The sequence below is a fragment of the Hylobates moloch genome, unplaced genomic scaffold (assembly GCF_009828535.3).
Source record: "Hylobates moloch isolate HMO894 unplaced genomic scaffold, HMol_V3 SCAFFOLD_19, whole genome shotgun sequence".
In the NCBI taxonomy this organism is placed as follows: domain Eukaryota; kingdom Metazoa; phylum Chordata; class Mammalia; order Primates; family Hylobatidae; genus Hylobates; species Hylobates moloch.
In genome coordinates this window covers 57232861-57251075 of record NW_026652294.1, presented here as the reverse complement: position 1 = coordinate 57251075, position 18215 = coordinate 57232861, and the positions used below count along the sequence as shown (strand labels likewise).

The 18215-nt window shown below is 38.1% G+C and overlaps 1 protein-coding gene across 1 annotated transcript; it reads right to left on the bottom strand.

The window, feature by feature from the left end:
- Positions 1 to 14940: 14940 nt before the first annotated feature.
- Positions 14941 to 16085, bottom strand: LOC116458332 (interferon alpha-2). The gene has a single exon (XM_032137963.2). It carries the CDS (start codon positions 16014 to 16016, stop codon positions 15450 to 15452), a length of 567 nt encoding a protein of 188 aa, XP_031993854.1. The 5' UTR covers positions 16017 to 16085; the 3' UTR covers positions 14941 to 15449.
- Positions 16086 to 18215: the final 2130 nt, after the last annotated feature.

Sequence of the window (18215 nt, the reverse complement as noted above, 5' to 3'; positions counted from 1 at the left end):
AGGGTTGTTGAATTTTGTCAAAGGCCTTTTCTGCATCTATTGAGATAATCATGTGGTTTTTGTCTTTGGTTCTGTTTATATGCTGGATTACATTTATTGATTTGCGTGTGTTGAACCAGCCTTGCATCCCAGGGATGAAGCCCACTTGATCATGGTGGATAAGCTTTTTGATGTGCTGCTGGATTCGGTTTGCCAGTATTTTATTGAGGATTTTTGCATCAATGTTCATCAAGGATATTGGTCTGAAATTCTCTTTTTTGGTTATGTCTCTGCCAGGTTTTGGTATCAGGATGATGCTGGCTTCATAAAATGTGTTAGGGAGGATTCCCTCTTTTTCTATCGATTGGAATAGTTTCAGAAGGAATGGTACCAGTTCCTCCTTGTACCTCTGGTAGAATTCAGCTGTGAATCCATCAGGTCCTGGACTCTTTTTGGTTGGTAAGCTATTGATTATTGCCACAATTTCAGAACCTGTTATTGGTCTATTCAGAGATTCAACTTCTTCCTGGTTTAGTCTTGGGAGGGTGTATTTGTCGAGGAATTTATCCATTTCTTCTAGATTTTCTAGTTTATTTGCATAGAGGTGTTTGTAGTATTCTCTGATGGTAGATTGTATTTCTGTGGGATCGGTGGTGATATCCCCTTTTTCGTTTTTTATTGCATCTATTTGATTCTTCTCTCTTTTCTTCTTTATTAGTCTTGCTAGCGGTCCGTCAATTTTGTTGATCTTTTCAAAAAACCAGCTCCTGGATTCATTAATTTTTGAAGGGTTTTTTGTGTCTCTATTTCCTTCAGTTCTGCTCTGATTTTAGTTATTTCTAGCCTTCTGCTAGCTTTTGAATGTGTTTGCTCTTGCTTTTCTAGTTCTTTTAATTGTGATGTTAGGGTGTCAATTTTGGATCTTTCCTGCTTTCTCTTGTGGGCATTTAGTGCTATAAATTTCCCTCTACACACTGCTTTGAATGTGTCCCAGAGATTCTGGTATGTCGTGTCTTTGTTCTCGTTGGTTTCAAAGAACATCTTTATTTCTGCCTTCATTTCATTATGTACCCAATAGTCATTCCGGAGCAGGTTGTTCAGTTTCCATGTAGTTGAGCGGTTTTGAGTGAGTTTCTTAATCCTGAGTTCTAGTTTGATTGCACTGTGGTCTGAGAGACAGTTTGTTATAATTTCTGTTCTTTTACATTTGCTGAGGAGAGCTTTACTTCCAACTATGTGGTCAATTTTGGAATAGGTGTGGTGTGGTGCTGAAAAAAATGTATATTCTGTTGACTTGGGGTGGAGAGTTCTGTAGATGTCTATTAGGTCCACTTTATGTAGAGCTGAGTTCAATTCCTGGATATCCTTGTTAACTTTCTGTCTCGTTGATCTGTCTAATGCTGACAGTGGGGTGTTAAAATCTCCCATTATTATTGTGTGGGAGTTTAAGTCCTTTTGTAGGTCACTGAGGACTTGCTTTATGAATCTGGTTGCTCCTGTGTTGGGTGCATATATATTTAGGATAGTTAGCTCTTCTTGTTGAATTGATCCCTTTACCATTATGTAATGGCCTTCTTTGTCTCTTTTGATCTTTGTTGGTTTAAAGTCTATTTTATCAGAGACTAGGATTGCAACCCCTGCCTTTTTTTGTTTTCCAGTTGCTTGATAGATCTTCCTCCATCCCTTTATTTTGAGTCTATGTGTGTCTCTGCACGTGAGATGGGTTTCCTGAATACAGCACACTGATGGGTCCTGACTCCTTATCCAGTTTGCCAGTCTGTGTCTTTTGATTGGAGCATTTAGCCCATTTACATTTAAAGTTAATATTGTTATGTGTGAATCTGATCCTGTCATTGTGATGTTAGTTGGTTATTTTGCTCGTTAGTTGCTATTGTTTCTTCCTAGCCTCGCTGGTCTTTACAATTTGGCATGTTTTTGCAGTGGCTGGTACCGGTTGTTCCTTTCCATGTTTAGTGCTTCCTTCAGGAGCTCTTTTAGGGCAGGCCTGGTGGTGACAAAATCACTCAGCGTTTGCTTGTCTGTAAAGTATTTTATTTCTCCTTCACTTATGAAGCTTAGTTTGGCGGGATAGCAAATTCTGGGTTGAAAATTCTTTTCTTTAAGAACGTTGAATATCGGCCCCCACTCTCTTCTGGCTTGTAGAGTTTCTGCTGAGAGATCAGCTGTTAGTCTGATGGGCTTCCCTTTGTGGGTAACCCGACCTTTCTCTCTGGCTGCCCTTAACATTTTTTCCTTCATTTCAACTTTGGTGAATCTGACAATTATGTGTCTTGGAGTTGCCCTTCTCGAGGAGTATCTTTGTGGCGTTCTCTGTATTTCCTGAATCTGAATGCTGGCCTGCCTGGCTAGATTGGGGAAGTTCTCCTGGATAATATCTTGCAGAGTGTTTTCCAACTTGGTTCCATTCTCCCCATCATTTTCAGGTACACCAATCAGACGTAGGTTTGGTCTTTTCACATAGTCCCAAATTTCTTGGAGGCTTTGTTCATTTCTTTTTATTCTTTTTTCTCTAAACTTCCCTTCTCTCTTCATTTCATTCATTTCATCTTCCATCAGTGATACCCTTTCTTCCAGTTGATCGCATCTGCTACTGAGGCTTCTGCAATCTTCGCGTAGTTCTCGAAACTTGGCTTTCAGCTCCATCAGCTCCTTTAAGCCCTTCTCTCCATTGATTATTCTAGTTATCCATTCTTCTAATATTTTTTCAAAGTTTTTAACTTCTTTGCTATTGTTTTGAATTTCCTCTCGTAGCTCAGAGTAGTTTGATCGTCTGAAGCCTTCTTCTCTCAACTCATCAAAGTCATCCTCCATCCAGCTTTGTTCCGTTGCTGGTGAGGAACTGCGTTCCTTTGGAGGAGGAGAGTTGCTCTGCTTTTTAGAGTTTCCAGTTTTTCTGCTCTGTTTTTTCCCCATCTTTGTGGTTTTATCTACTTTTTGTCTTTGATGATGGTGATGTACAGATGAGTTTTTGGTGTGGATGTCCTTTCTGTTTGTTAGTTTTCCTTCTACCAGACAGGACCCTCAGCTGCAGGTCTGTTGGAGTTTACTAGAGGTCCACTCCAGACCCTGTTTGGCTGGGTGTCAGCAGCGGTGGCTGCAGAACAGTGGATTTTCGTGAGACCACAAATTCAGCTGTCTGATAGTTCGTCTGAAAGTTTTGTCTCAGAGGGGTACCCGGTTGAATGAGGTGTCAGTCTGTCCCTACTGGGGGGGTGCCTCCCAGTTAGGCTGCTCAGGGGTGAGGGACCCACTTTAGGAGGCAGTCTGTCCGTTCTGAGATCTCCAGCTGCGTGCTGGGAGAACCACTACTCTCTTCAAAGCTGTCAGTCAGACAGGGACCTTTAAGTCTGTGGAGGTTCTTGCTGAGTTTTTGTTTGTCTGTGCCCTGCCCCCAGAGGTGGAGCCTACAGAGGCAGGCAGGCCTCCTTGAGCTGTGGTGGGCTCCACCCAGTTCGAGCGTCCTGGCTGCTTTGTTTACCTAAGCAAGCCTGGTTAATGGCGGGCGCCCCTCCCCCAGCCTCGCTGCCGCCTTGCAGCTTGATCTCAGACTGCTGTGCTGGCAATCAGCGAGACTCCGTGGGCACAGGACCCTCCGAGCCAGGTGCGGGACACAATCTCCTAGTGTGCCGTTTTCCAGGCCCGTTGGAAAAGCGCAGTATTGGGGTGGGACTGACCCGATATTCCAGGTGCAGTCTGTTTCCCCTTTCTTTGACTAGGAAAGGGAACTCCCTGACCCCTTGCGCTTCCCGAGTGAGGCAATGCCTCGCCCTGCTTCGGCTCGCGCACAGTGCGCTTCACCGACTGTCCTGCACCCACTGTTAGGCACTCCCTAGTGAGATGAAACCGGTACCTCAAGCAGAAATGCAGAAATCACCCGTCTTCTGTGTCGCTGGGGCTGGGAGCTGGAGACCGGAGCTGTTCCTATTCGGCCATCTTGTCTCCACCCCCCAGTAGAATTATTAAAATATAAATTATTTATATTTCATTTCAAAGCCCACAACACATGGTGTTAAACCATGAGAAACCACCCCATGATCCAATCACCTCCCACCAGGCCCCGCCTCCTACACTGGGGATTACAGTTCCATGTGAGATTTGGATGGGGATGCTGACCCAAACCGTATCAACAGGGGAGAGAGACCAATTGGTGCTCAGCTCAAAAATCAGCAAAGACAGCCTGGGGTTTATATCCACCAAGCAGAATGAGGGGTCAGATAGAAAATCACTAAAAGGAGACATCAAAGGCAGGGGTATCCTTCCTAAGCTGAACATAATTCTTTCTAAAGGCAAGCCAGTGTAATTATATATTGAGTGTGTGGGATGAACAATTTGATCATATATCAAGGGTAAATCAGCTATCAAGCATGGAAGGATTCTCATAAAACTGACTTAGTAAGATTCCTGCTACCACTGGATTTGGCAGACCTAAGAATGGACCCAAAGGCACGAGCTAGTCAACAGGAGAGTTTGGAGGAGACTGACTGAAGTTTGGCAAAGGACAGAGTCGTTGTCAGAAACTTAAAGGGTAAGAGACAGAACTATCTGCTAAACAGTTACAAGGGAGATTAAATTTTATGTCTTTTGAAAACAATACCATTTAATGAAAGATTTTAATCAATGAAATATATATTTTTAAAATTTTAATCAGTAATGTTAAGAATTTTGGAAGCCTATTCATTTTTATCTTGTATTTCGAAACAATTCTAGAACTATAGAGATTTGCAAAGATAGTACAGGGAGTTCTCTTCCCTTCACTCAGCTTCTCCTAATGTTAACAACTTACATAGCCATGAAACAATGATCAAAACTAAGAAATTAAAAGTGGTGCACTAATATTTGCTAAACTTGGCCAGTCGCTGGTGGCTCACACCTGTAATCCCAGCACTTTGGGTGGCCGAGGCAGGTGGATCAGGAGGTCAAGAGGTCGACACCATCCTGGCCAACACTGTGAAACCTTGTCTCTACTAAAAATACAAAAATTAGCTGGGCATGTTGGCTCACGCCTGTTGTCCCAGCTACTTGGAGGCTGAGGCAGGAGGATCACTTGAACCCAGGAGGCGAAGGTTGCAGTGAGCCAAGATTGCACCACTGACCTCCAGCCTGGGCAGCAGTGTGAGAGTCCATCTCAGAAAAAAAAAAAAAAAAAAAAAGAAAAGAAAAGAAAAAAGAAAAAACAAACAAAGAAAAAATTTGCTAAACTTCTGGCTTCATTGTGATTTCCTTAACTTTTTGACTGATGTCCTTTTTCTGATTTAAGATTCCTTCCAGGGTCCCATATTACATTTCATTGTCACATCTCTTTATTCTCCTCTCATCTATAACATGAGCTGAGTCTTTCCTGACTTTCATGACCTGAAGACTGTTAAAGAATATTGGTCAGTTACTTTGTAGGATGTTCCTCAATTTGGATGTGTGGAATTTTCTCATGGTTGCATTATAGATTTAATGGATGAATACAATGGAGTACATGCTCATTACATCGAATAATATAGGAAGCATACAATATCAATAGCTTATTGCTGCTGATATTAAATTAATCACTTGGTTAAGTTGTTGTCTGCCAGGTTTCTCCTATGTAGAATTACTATTTTTCCCTTTCCATACTGCATGTGTCAGAAACATGTCACGAATATGAGCCCACATTAAAGGGAGGATAATTAAGTTCTACCACATAGAGAACAATGTATCCAAGAATTTGTTGATATATATGAAAACATCACAGTAATTTAAAAATCTTTTGGAGGGAGATACATTGAGGATATGCGGTCATCCTCAATTCCTTCAAAGTTTTGCTCACTTGTTTTATGATTTACCTGTGAATCTTGCCTATTGCAATTATTTTTCTGTGATATTCCATTTTTCTCATTCTTTCTATATTTATTATTTGAAATGTTTCTGAAAGAGTTGGCCCTCCTATCCAATTTATGATTATCCACCTGCTCATTTACTTATATCAGTATGAACTCATGGATATTTATTCTATTATTTGGGTTATAATCAAATACTATCACTATTTTGTTGCTCTACTTGTCCCAGCTTTGGCTATTGGAAGCTCATTCAGGTTGACTCCTGTGTGTTTTTGATGTGCACCTATAGTTTTTGTTTCTGGGCCCTTCCCTATCTTCTGTTACCACAAGATACTCCAGAGTATCCTGGTACTTCCATGCCCTATACCTGGAGTCAGTTATTTCTCCCAGAAGTCCTCATGCATTTTATCGGACATTGGTTAAATGCCAGTTTAGCTGAGCAAATAATAAATACTAAAAAATGAGAATATATCAATTTTTCAAAATTCTAATCCAGCATAATAAGGTTTATTCTAGCCTTACCATTTTGATTATTTGAAACTTCTTTTCCGAATTCTGAGATATCTGGCTTATATTATCCACAAGATTTTACTTATTTATTTAACCCTAGTAATTCATGTAAAGTACTTCCAGAACAACTAACCAGAATCCGTGTGAGAAACCAATCTACCACCTAAAGCGTAGTACCTATGTACAGCTCTTTCGTCTTCAGCCTTACACTCTGTAGTCACTAAATGGTTGGACAGAATATTTGTCATTTTCAAAAGGCTTATGTCATATATTCATCACATTATTTTTTCATAGTCTCCATTCAACCTTGGTTTCTGTTGCCAATGTGGTTGATTTTTTAAAAATATACATGCAGTACAATTTACATCTTTTGTTGAATATTTCCTCAGGTTTTAACCAATGAACGGAGGCACAGCTTATCTATCTTTACTTGAAGTTTTCTTGTAAGTTTAAAGCTGAACAAAACTTTCCACCAATTTATACCATGACAGTGCCTAAGCGTGCAGGATCTGACGTTTCTCCTTTAGGTTGTTGTTAGTTGCATTGATGACCCCCTTGAGGTCAGTCTACTGTTTTAATTACCAACAAATATACATCGACTCTCACATATTCCCCAATTTGAAATTCTTGTTGTTCTCCCAGATGATGGAGCCCTCTGAAGGTCTTGTAGAGTATTCTGTGAAGAAGGTGGATTAGAAAACACCAGAACTCAGTCTCCCCATCTAGATAACAGTTGCAATGGCAAAATCTACCTGATATAACTATTTTGGAACTCTGGAATATGTTTCAGGCTTGGAACTTCCAGGGGAAGTCTTGGATATTAAATTGTGATTAATTTCAGTCAATTTTAGTTTTAATCACATTAGTATCAACAGATCCTCTATAGTTTTCCACCCCTAGTCAGCTGTGCCCATGTTCCAAGAGCAGCTTTCACTGAGCTGATGGGAGCCAGTGTTGGCAAAAAGCATACTTTCTCCAAATATCAGGGACCTGTGGCCTGTTTTCTGGTTGCTATTTTTGATCCCCTTTGTGGCAAGGCCCACCCTCTCCAGCTGAAGTGACTTCTAAAGTATGAAACAGCCAGCACCTTCCCCATCTCCCCCTTTATTTTTTTCCCCTTTTTGGCAACCAGGCATTAAAAACTAGGACATTCAAGGTGAAAGTTAGAGAGTGACTGCACATGCCTAGGGAAAGGTGCAGACTCAGAAACACCCTTCTTTAAAAAATGCTAGAATTTACTGGTCAGTTTATCCGAGTCAATATACAAAAATCAATAATATTTCTTTATATGCGCAAGGAACAATCAGAAATTTAATCTTTAGAATATCATTTACAATATTATGAAGCATTTAAAATACTTAGAAATAAATTTATAGGAAGACATGTACATTGAAAAGTATAAAATATTGCTGACAGAAAATAGATATGACCTAAACAAATGGAGTGATATATTGAGCTAATGGATTAAAAGACTCAGTAATGTTAAGATATCAGTTGTGGTCACATTGATCTACAGATTCAATGCAGTGTCAGTCAAAATTTCACCAGACTTTTTTCTGTAGAAATTGACAAACAGATTCTAATACTTATGTGGAAATGCAAAGGAACAAAAATAACCAAAATAACTCGAAAAGGAAGAAAAATGTTGGAGATTTATAATCTCTAATTTCAAGACTTATATTACTAAAGTAATCAAGACAGTGAAGTATTAAAGAGAAACAAATGTATCAGTGAAAGAGACAATAGTTTGCACAAATAGAACCTACATATACTGTTTATTGATTCTCAACACAAGCACAAAAAACATTCAATTTTTTAAAAATTTTATTATTATTATACTTTAAGTTTTAGGGTACATGTGCACAACGTGCAGATTTGTTACATATGTATACATGTGCCATGTTGGTGTGCTGCACCCATTAACTCGTCATTTAGCATTAGGTATATCTCCTAATGCTATCCCTCCCCCCTCCCCCACTCCACAACAGTCCCCAGTGTGTGATGTTCCCTTTCCTGTGTCCATGTGTTCTCATTGTTCAATTCCCACCTATGAGTGAGAACATGCGGCGTTTGGTTTTTTGTCCTTGCGATATTTTGCTGAGAATGATGTTTTCCAGTTTCATCCATGTCCCTACAAAGGACATGAACTCATCATTTTTTATGGCTGCATAGTATTCCATAGTGTATATGTGCCACATTTTCTTAATCCAGTCTATCATTGATGGACATTTAGGTTGCTTCCAAGTCTTTGCTATTGTGAATAGTGCCGCAATAAACATACGTGTGCATGTGTCTTTATAGCAGCATGATTTATAATCCTTTGGGTATATATCCAGTGATGGGATGGCTGGGTCAAATGGTATTTGTAGTTCTAGATCCCTGAGGAATCGCCACACTGACTTCCACAATGGTTGAACTATTTTACAGTCCCACCAACAGTGTAAAAGTGTTCCTATTTCTCCACATCCTCTCCAGCACCTGTTGTTTCCTGACCTTTTAATGATGGCCATTCTAACTGGTGTGAGATGGTATCTCATTGTGGTTTTGATTTGCATTTCTCTGATGGCCAGTGATGACGAGCATTTTCTCATGTGTTTTTTGGCTGCATAAATGTCTTCTTTTGAGAAGTGTCTGTTCATATCCTTCACCCACTTTTTGATGGGGTTGTTTGTTTTTTTCTTGTAAATTTGTTTGAATTCATTGTAGATTGTGGATATTAGCCCTTTGTCAGATGAGTAGGTTGCAAAAATTTTCTCCCATTCTGTAGGTTGCCTGTTCACTCTGATGGTAGTTTCTTTTGCTGTGCAGAAGCTGTTTAGTTTAATTAGATCCCATTTGTCAATTTTGGCTTTTGTTGCCATTGCTTTTGGTGTTTTAGACATGAAGTCCTTGCCCAAAGCATTCAATTTTTAAAAAGAAAAATTGAATAAACAAATAGTGCTGTGATACACATCTCTATAAAAATGATAAATCTTGACCCATATTTTACAGAATATACAAAAATTAAACTTTGAAATGGGCTCATTCCAGTATTTGGGTCAGTTGTTTCCAGGAAATTTCCTCTTTTTAGCTCTGAAGAAAAAGCTGGTGGAAGGAGACAGATTTATACATAGAACAGACTTGGCCACTGTCTCTGGTCTTGGCAGGTAGGTGGCTCTCTCACCGTGTGAAGTTACCCTTGATACCCCAAAACCCAAAGAGATCAGGGAACTCAAGGCAAAGAAGAGCAGAGCTCCAGATCTGAGAGAAACTACCCATGACTCTTGGAGCTCCATAAGGAAGACAGAACACCCCATGTAGTGGCGGGTCTGTGGCACTCTTTTTGCACGCTTCAAGGGGTCCTAGGTTTTTTTCAAGTGTCCCCTACGCTTGATTTGTGGTATCCAGAACTTTGATGTTTCTGCCTAGTAATTTTCTGTCCACTGACCACCAAATTGAGGAGGCAGGGGCTTGAATGGTAACATGTCGATGATAAAAGAGACCTAGATAGAAAATTGAAGGTGGCAGAAGGAAGGAAGTGCAGAAATAAATGGAAGAACAAGTCTTAGGGGAGCCAGATTGGGAAGATCTTAAGCTTTCCAAAAAGGCCATTGAAGTTTCATATTTCTTTTCAGCAAAAATTATGCCAACAAGAAGGGAGGCAAACAGAGGGATCAAACATATAATTAAAAAGAGGTTTAGGTCTACTGAAGAAACTTCCCACAGGGGAAACAGGATCCCATTTTAAATTTCTTATCAGATTTCAGCAAGAATAAACAGCCAATATTTCTAGCTTTTGAAATTGTTTTCTTTTTTTCCTTTTCTCTTTTAAAACAAAGGTATCTACCAAGTGACTCCAAACAGAAGCCAATTAAGTCTTTTATGATTAACCAAGGATGCATAAGCCATCTTCAAAGAAATGCAAAGATGCAACCCTCTCAGAATTCAGTTAATGACATGTAAGCTTTCATGGGATCCCCCAACATTTTTTTTGGCCACCTGCACATGCTGAAGTGTGTTGTATAGGCAGCAAGCCAAGCCAGGTTCTCTTGACACAATATGAGACAAACAGGGACATAATAGCTGTCTATGGAAGGGAAAAGATTAATAGCAAATGGGCACTTTAAATCAAAATTACACAAGAATCACAATCCAAGCAAATAATTTTCTCCTGCTATCCTGAATTTGGAAAAAAAAGAAAGAGAAATTTTTGCCTTTCATTCTTGAGCAGGCACTATAGGCAGAGATCCAGGATAACAGACCTTGATACAAATTCTTAACTTTCTTTGCCAACTTTTTGCCAGCTGTCCCAGGACCTCATCGGTAGGTGGGTCAGTTGCTTCAGCCATCCCATCCTCATCACCAGGACTATAGGGGCAGAAATGGTGTGATCTCTTTCCTTCCCATCAAAAGGGTCATAGCTGACACCCCTTTAACAAAAGACAGGTTAACAAGAGAAAAGCAAAGCATATTTATTTAATTATAGTTTTATGTGACGTGGGAGCCTTCAGAATGAAGACCCAGAGTTACATAAAAAAATTTATTGTAATGCTTAAGTTCAGTGAAGAATGGACAGACAGCTGTGTAAAAAATGTGATTAGACAAAAAGGGCATCATCTAATGCTAATAGACTGAGTGGGGAAACCCAGCAAGGCCTTTGTGGTCAGATTCTTCTTGACCTCTCCATGCAGCATTCCTTCCTCCCTGGCATGGGATAGAGCTCCTTTTGCAATGGAGGTCTTATAACCTACAATTGAACAAGATAGTTCAGAGAATTTCTTTAGAGCCAGTTCTTACACAGAAAAGTAAGAGTAGTACTTTTGGGTTTTATGGCTTACTTTGGTAAAAAGGACCCTTGGGAAAGGGGGTTTCTAGTTTTTATGGCTAACCTCTAGAGAACGAGGAGTGAGAAACAGGAGAGGAAAAAAAGATCAGAGAGAAAATTTGCTTCTGAGGCTGCTTCTGAGACCATCACTTTTGAGTATTGTTTTTTTCTGAGCCCCAACAAAAGTAAAGAATGGGATTCAAGAAAACAGGGGAAGAAGGAGGGAATTCTGCTAGGTATCAGAATCAGCCAGTATATATTATGTATATTTTACTTCAGTTTAGGGAAACAAACGGAATATATTACAAAATATATTACATATATTTCATAAGCTACCATTTCCTGACTAAATAAATCAAACTTACCTTCGATGTGAAGGGTGACTATTTTTCAATTTTCTCCAGAATGCTTCCAAGAATTCTGTTTTTTAGACTGTCACGTTCTCGAAGGTAGTAGTTACTGAGTTTGAGGAGAGTGTTCAATATTCTGATATATATGTATAAAATAAGAAAATAACCATATATCCACAAAATAAGAAAATGATAGCCATATGTGTGTATGTATATATCAATTTCTAGATATTCATGTATAGATATATGATGTTGACTGTGTAGCTTGAGGAAAAGATTCAAGAGACCCCTCTGCAGTTGCAGGCTCTCCCTCCCTGCTACCTCAGCAATTCACACACACTCCCTGGGAAATACGTCCATGAAAATATGGTACCAATTACAGGAATGCCTCTCAAATTCTACCAAAATTGACACGTTTGAATAAACAGACTTCACTAGGTCTCAGAGAATAATAATAATAATATTGTTTTATATTTCTTATCTTCTGTAGGATTTTTCCCTTTTGCTAACTAGGTACAGTTTTTACTGCTGAGTTGAGGAGCTGTCAAGATTACTATCTAAAGTTACAGTAAGAAAATGTTGATTTGTTAAAGTTTGAACTCTGACATTAGGAATGAATCTGTGAAACTAAGATTGCACTGTCAAGAGTTTAATGCACTAAGAAACATGATATTTTTGTGAATAGTATTAAGTTCCAATCCAAACTGGCAGTTCTGTGTATCCCCAAGAGTCCTAATATATGTGGGAGGGGTGATCCTAGGGAGCGTAAACTGGTCTACACGGTAGGCTGTGGGCAGGGAATACATGTTTCTCTGTCCCTATAACTGGAAATCCCAAAGAGTCCATGCCCTGACTGCAGCCAGAAACTCATTCTCTTTGTAATAGACCAAGGGTAAGGAAATACACTTATGACAGCATGAGTATCTCTTCTGGCCAAGAAGTAGCCTTTTTGCAGCATGTGGATAAATCCCCAGAGCTGGTAGAATTTCTTCATAGATCAGCAACCTGCCCTCCAGTTTTGGTTGCTGCCCTTATCACACTTGGCCTCAGGGGACTGTCTTCCCCTGAGAGTTTTGCAGGAGCCTACATATAAACTGAATTCTGCTTTCTCTTTCCTTTTTGCTAAGCTACTATTGTGTCATATTTAATGGAGATTCTAGAAAACTCCTTTTGAATGTGTTTCTGCAAAACCTAGAAATTTTATTTCACTTCTGCTTTCTCCTTGTGGCATTCTGCTCTTTAAGGAAGCAATATGAAGCCAGAACCACAATAGAACAGAAAGCAGCTCTGTGTGAATGGGCAGGAAAGTCAAGGGAATGAATGACCAGGGTCCCATGGGAAATCCACCTCGGAGAGCAAGGAAGCCCTGATGCTATGGAAATGCCTCCTGCAATGCTGAGAGCCAGGGAGGGAATGTGTCAGGTGCCTGAATCAGTAAATAAACATCACATGTCTTCTGCACGTCAATCTATATGCTTATTCTCCTGTCAGGTATTTATACAAGCCAGCATTCCCTGACTGAATATAAATAGGACATTTCTTTGAAATGAGGAGTGAGCATTTTTCAACCATTCTATAGTTGCTGACAGAATCTAGTTTTTTTAGGCCGCTTCCTTTGGCAGTCACTTACAGAAATTTAGGGCACAGGTCCTAAGAATTTTATAGAAAGATAAATATTATCCTCATCTACAGCTGTATGAAGAAAATAGGGAAATACCTATCATATTTTAACTTCTTACTAGATAGAAGACACAGTGGTAGGTGCTTTAAAATGCATGTTTTTTCTAATATTCACAACTACATAAATATTTTAAACCTAATTTTTATGAGAAAAGTGAGGCTCAGTGAGATTAAGTGGATTGATCAACATCACACATACATCCAAGCAGAATGAAATTTAAACGTTAAAGTCTTTAATGCAAATTATGAGTGATTTTGTCGGTTTTGTTTTCTGGATTTCTATTACAATTGCTAAATCTCCTTGTACTTGTGAATTATACACAACTCTTTGGTACTTTCTGAATTTCCATGGTTCGGGTTGTATTTTTAGCTGGTTTGACTAATTTTTTTCTTTCCCTTAAGTATTGAGGAAGAGATTCTCTGATCCAGTTTCCCAATTTAATTTGTGAAGGACGTTTGTCAGTTTATATGTTTATGGTAATTTAGTTATTTTTGTATTCATGTAAGATTGTAATATTCATAAAATCAGGAAAAATTACCAAGGAGTATTATAAAAGATTTCTTATTGTATCTGGCTCTACCAGAGAATTGCAGTCAAATTGTAGTAAACTAGCATGACAATGGCGCAAGTTAAGTAACTTAATTAAAGCCAATAATTGCAGTAACCATTATATTATCAATATTAACTGAATATTTTGATGAAAGATTGAATTAGTTATCTATTCCTGCCTAAATAATTAACAAAACTAGGCATCTTACTGATAGTCACAGTAGTATTAATTAAAACTGATAAATTACTATTGTAATTAAATATGCCATGACTTAAAATAAATATATGAAATATATTAATGTCATTTGCCAGTACCTCAATTACGTGAAACCTATTCAGAAAAATATACATTGCAAAAAAGGAAAAACTATGCACAGAAAAAATAACCCACATCCTTTTCTAATCCCATTTTATTTCTTTCTCCACTTCAGTTCACTAACTTATCTTATTTAAACTTCCTCCAATATGGCTTCTGTGTATTAATTTTACCCAATCAATTCTCGCTAAGGGTGCCAATGCCGTCTATTTCCCAATTAGTAGGCAGTTTCAAGCCACACCTTGGGCAAATCCACTGAATCCTCTTCTCGGCACATTTATTTCCTTTTGTTTCTTTCTTATTTTAAGATGGGGTCACTCTCCCTCTGTCTCCCAGGCTGGACTGCAGTGTTGTGATCATGGCTCACTGCAGCCTTGAACTCCTGGGCTCAAGCATTTATCGTCCTAAATACACTTTCATTATCTTTCTCTGCTGTTGCCTTCTAATGTACAGCCATTCCTTTGTGGCTGTGGATGTTTCCTTTGCGGCTTTTCTCTCCCCTCCCTTTAAAAGTGAAAGTTCCTCAGAATCATGTTTAAACCTTTTTCCCTCTCTACACTCTCTCCCGACACCATGCCCTTCATTTCTTGGCTTTCTCTTATCACATATAAACCCCCAGCAATCGCATTCCTTGCAAATTGCAAACTTATATATCTAACTGGCAATGGACATTTTCTAATAGATGTATACTAGTCAATTTAAGGAGAATATCTCTGTCTTATTTTTATTTCCTCACATGCCTCAATTTACCTTCTGCAGAGAGAAATAATCGGTTGTTCCTTCTTCTCTTCATACCATTTACCATAACTGATAATTAAGTATGATTACCATTTTTAGGTTTTTTCATACAAAAATCAAATACACAAGAGAGCAGAATTGTATTTGTTAGGTTTACCTTGTTATCTTGAGTATAACATACAACCTGGTTTACAGAAAGTTTAGTTTTACTTATATCTTGAATATAATATTGATGGATAAATGAAGTGTACCAGTTATTCTTTAATCAGATTGCACAATTAGGCTTGGAATTTCATTTTAAAGAATAAACAAGTACAAAAAGTTTCCATAGCAAAAGTTCAATGAACAACACAAAATAAATTTACCAAATACAAAGAACATATTTTATTATATTAACCACTGTGCAAAGGTGCACATGACATAATATGAACAAAAATAAGTTGTTTTATAAATAGTTAAATAAATAATATTTTAAAAATATTTAAATAGATAATAGATCAGTCACCATGGTCATCTGTAAGGGACTAGTGCCTTAAGAGCTGAATACAATGTTGATTAATACACCTAAAAACATTTGAAAAGATTTAAATTGTGTCATGGTCATAGCAGAAACATGAGTCTTTGAAATGGCAGATCATAAAAAGGTGAGCAGGCGTATGAATCAATGAAAATCATTTCCATGTTGAACTAGTTTTCATTCCTTCCTCCTTAATCTTTCTTGCAAGTTTGTTGATAAAGAGAGGGATCTCATGATTTCTGCTCTGACAACCTCCCAGGCACAAGGGCTGTATTTCTTCTCTGTCAGATAGAGAGTGATTCTTTGGAAGTATTTCCTCACAGCCAGAATGGAGTCCTCCTTCATCAGGGGAGTCTCTGTCACCCCCACCTCCTGCATCACACAGGCTTCCAGGTCATTCAGCTGCTGGTAGAGTTCAGTGTAGAATTTGTCTAGGAGGGTCTCATCCCAAGCAGCAGATGAGTCCTTTGTGCTGAAGAGATTGAAGATCTGCTGGATCATCTCATGGAGGACAGGGATGGTTTGAGCCTTTTGGAACTGGTTGCCAAACTCCTCCTGGGGAAATCCAAAGTCATGTCTGTCCTTCAAGCAGGAGAAAGGAGAGATTCTCCTCATTTGTGCCAGGAGCATCAAGGTCCTCCTGTTACCCATGCTGTGGGTTTGAGGCAGATCACAGCCCAGAGAGCAGCTTGACTTGCAGCTGAGCACCAAGAGGGCCACCAGTAAAGCAAAGGTCAAGGCCATTGTAGATGTTGCGGATGCTGCTAGACTGGTTGAAATGGGTGAGCCTAAACCTTAGGCTCCAGGTTCTCTGAAGACCTTGCTTTGTGCCTAGCCTTAAATAGGGAACATACTCGTTTACATTTTCCAAACGCCCCTGTGTTACTTTCTACTTCTCTTTTTGCTTTCTTTATGCACTCTTTACATGGGTTTTAAGCTGTTTTTCTCACCACATTTTTTTCATTATTGTTTCCTTCCTCTTTTACCCCAGAGCCTTTTTAGAAACTTTTTTCTGATTGAATCTCCCATTATATTTTAATCACATATATACTGTGTATCTATTTACATATCCTATGTATATCTCTATTCTATACATTAAATTAAAAAGTATAAAGTTAATGTTTTTTATCATTGCAAAGAATGATAAAACAATTAAAAATTAAATTAAAAGGCTATTGACATTTTACTTAACTTGATAACTATATTTTTAGAGCAACTTTTTTGAAAATAGATTTTTGTGGGTACATAAGAGGCATCTGTGTTTATGGGATAAGTGAAATATTTTTATATAGGCAGACAATTCATAATAATCACAGCAGGGTGAATGGAGTATCCAATGCTTCAAACATTTATCATTTCTCTCTGCTACATACATCCCATTTATACTATTTTAGTTATTTTATAATATATAATAAATTACCATTAACTGTAGTCATCCTATTGTGCTATCAAATACTGAATCATATTCATTTTTTCTAACTATATTTTTGTGCCCATTAACCATCTCCATTTTCCCCCATATGATCCAGCAATCCCACTACTGAGTATTTATCCAAAGGAAATGAAATCAGTATGTCAACAAAATATTTACACTCCCATGTTTATTGCAGCACTATTCACAATAGCTAAGATTTGGAAGCAACTTAGGTGTCTAACATATGAATGGATGAAGAAAATATGGCACTTATACACAATGGAGTACTACTTAGCCATAAAAAAAATAAGATCCTGTCATTTGCAACAACATGGATGGAGCTGGAGGACATTATGTTCATTGAACAACATTAAACCCATTGATCTGCACATACCTAATCACACTTGAATCTCTAGGACAAATTCCACTTGTTCATGATGAATGATTGTTTTAATGTGTTCTTGAATTCAGTTTGCTAATTTGTTGTTGACGATTTCTGCATCAACATTCATCAGAGATATTGGCCTATAGTTTTCTTTCTTTTTAATGTGTCTTTCTCTGGTTTTATTATCAGAGTAATACTGGCCTCATAGAATACATTTGGAAAGATTCTGTCCACCTGTATTTTTTTTAATAATTTGAGTTGAATTGGTATTAGTTTTTTAAATATTTGGCAAAATTCATCAGTGAAGCCACCAGATCCTGTGTTCTTTTCTGGGAGACTTTTTATTATGGCTTCCATCTCATTACTTGTTATTGGTCTGTTCACATTTTGTATTTCTTCATGGTTCCATTGTTACATGGTTCCATGAAGAAATACAAAAACCATGAAGAAATACAAGAAACAATTCTTGTATTTCTTCTAGAACCATTCTTGTATTTCTTCATGGAACTGTGAAAAAATACAAAACCTGAACAGACAAATATGTTGTATGTTTCTAGGAATCATCTATTTTGTTCGGGTTTTCCAATTTATTGGCATATAGTTTCATAGTATCCTCTAATGATCCTTTAATTTTTTGTGGTATTGGTTGTGATGTCTCCTTTTTTATCTCAGATTTTATTTATTTGGGACTTCTTTTTTTCTTAGTCTGTGGTGAGAGAAAACGTTTGATATTATTTCACTTTTTTTCTAAATTTTAAGATTTGTTTTGTGACCTAGCATTTGGTATATCCTTGAGAATTATCCATGTGCTGAGGATAAGAATGTGTATTCTACAGCTGTTGGATCAAATGTTCTGTAAATATCTATTTGGTCCATTTGGCCTATGGTGCAGATGAAGTTTGATGTCTGTTAATTTTCTGTCTGGATGATCTGTCCAGTGCTGAAAGTGGGGTGTTAAAGTCTCCAGTTATTATTGTATAGGAGTCTATCTCTCTCTTTGGCTCTAATAATATTTGCTTTATATACCTGAGTGCTCCAGTATTGGGTGAATATATATTTAGAATTGTTATATGCTCTTGCTAAATGGACCCCTTTATCACTGTATAATGACCTTCTTTCTCCCTTTTCATAGTTTTTGTCTTGC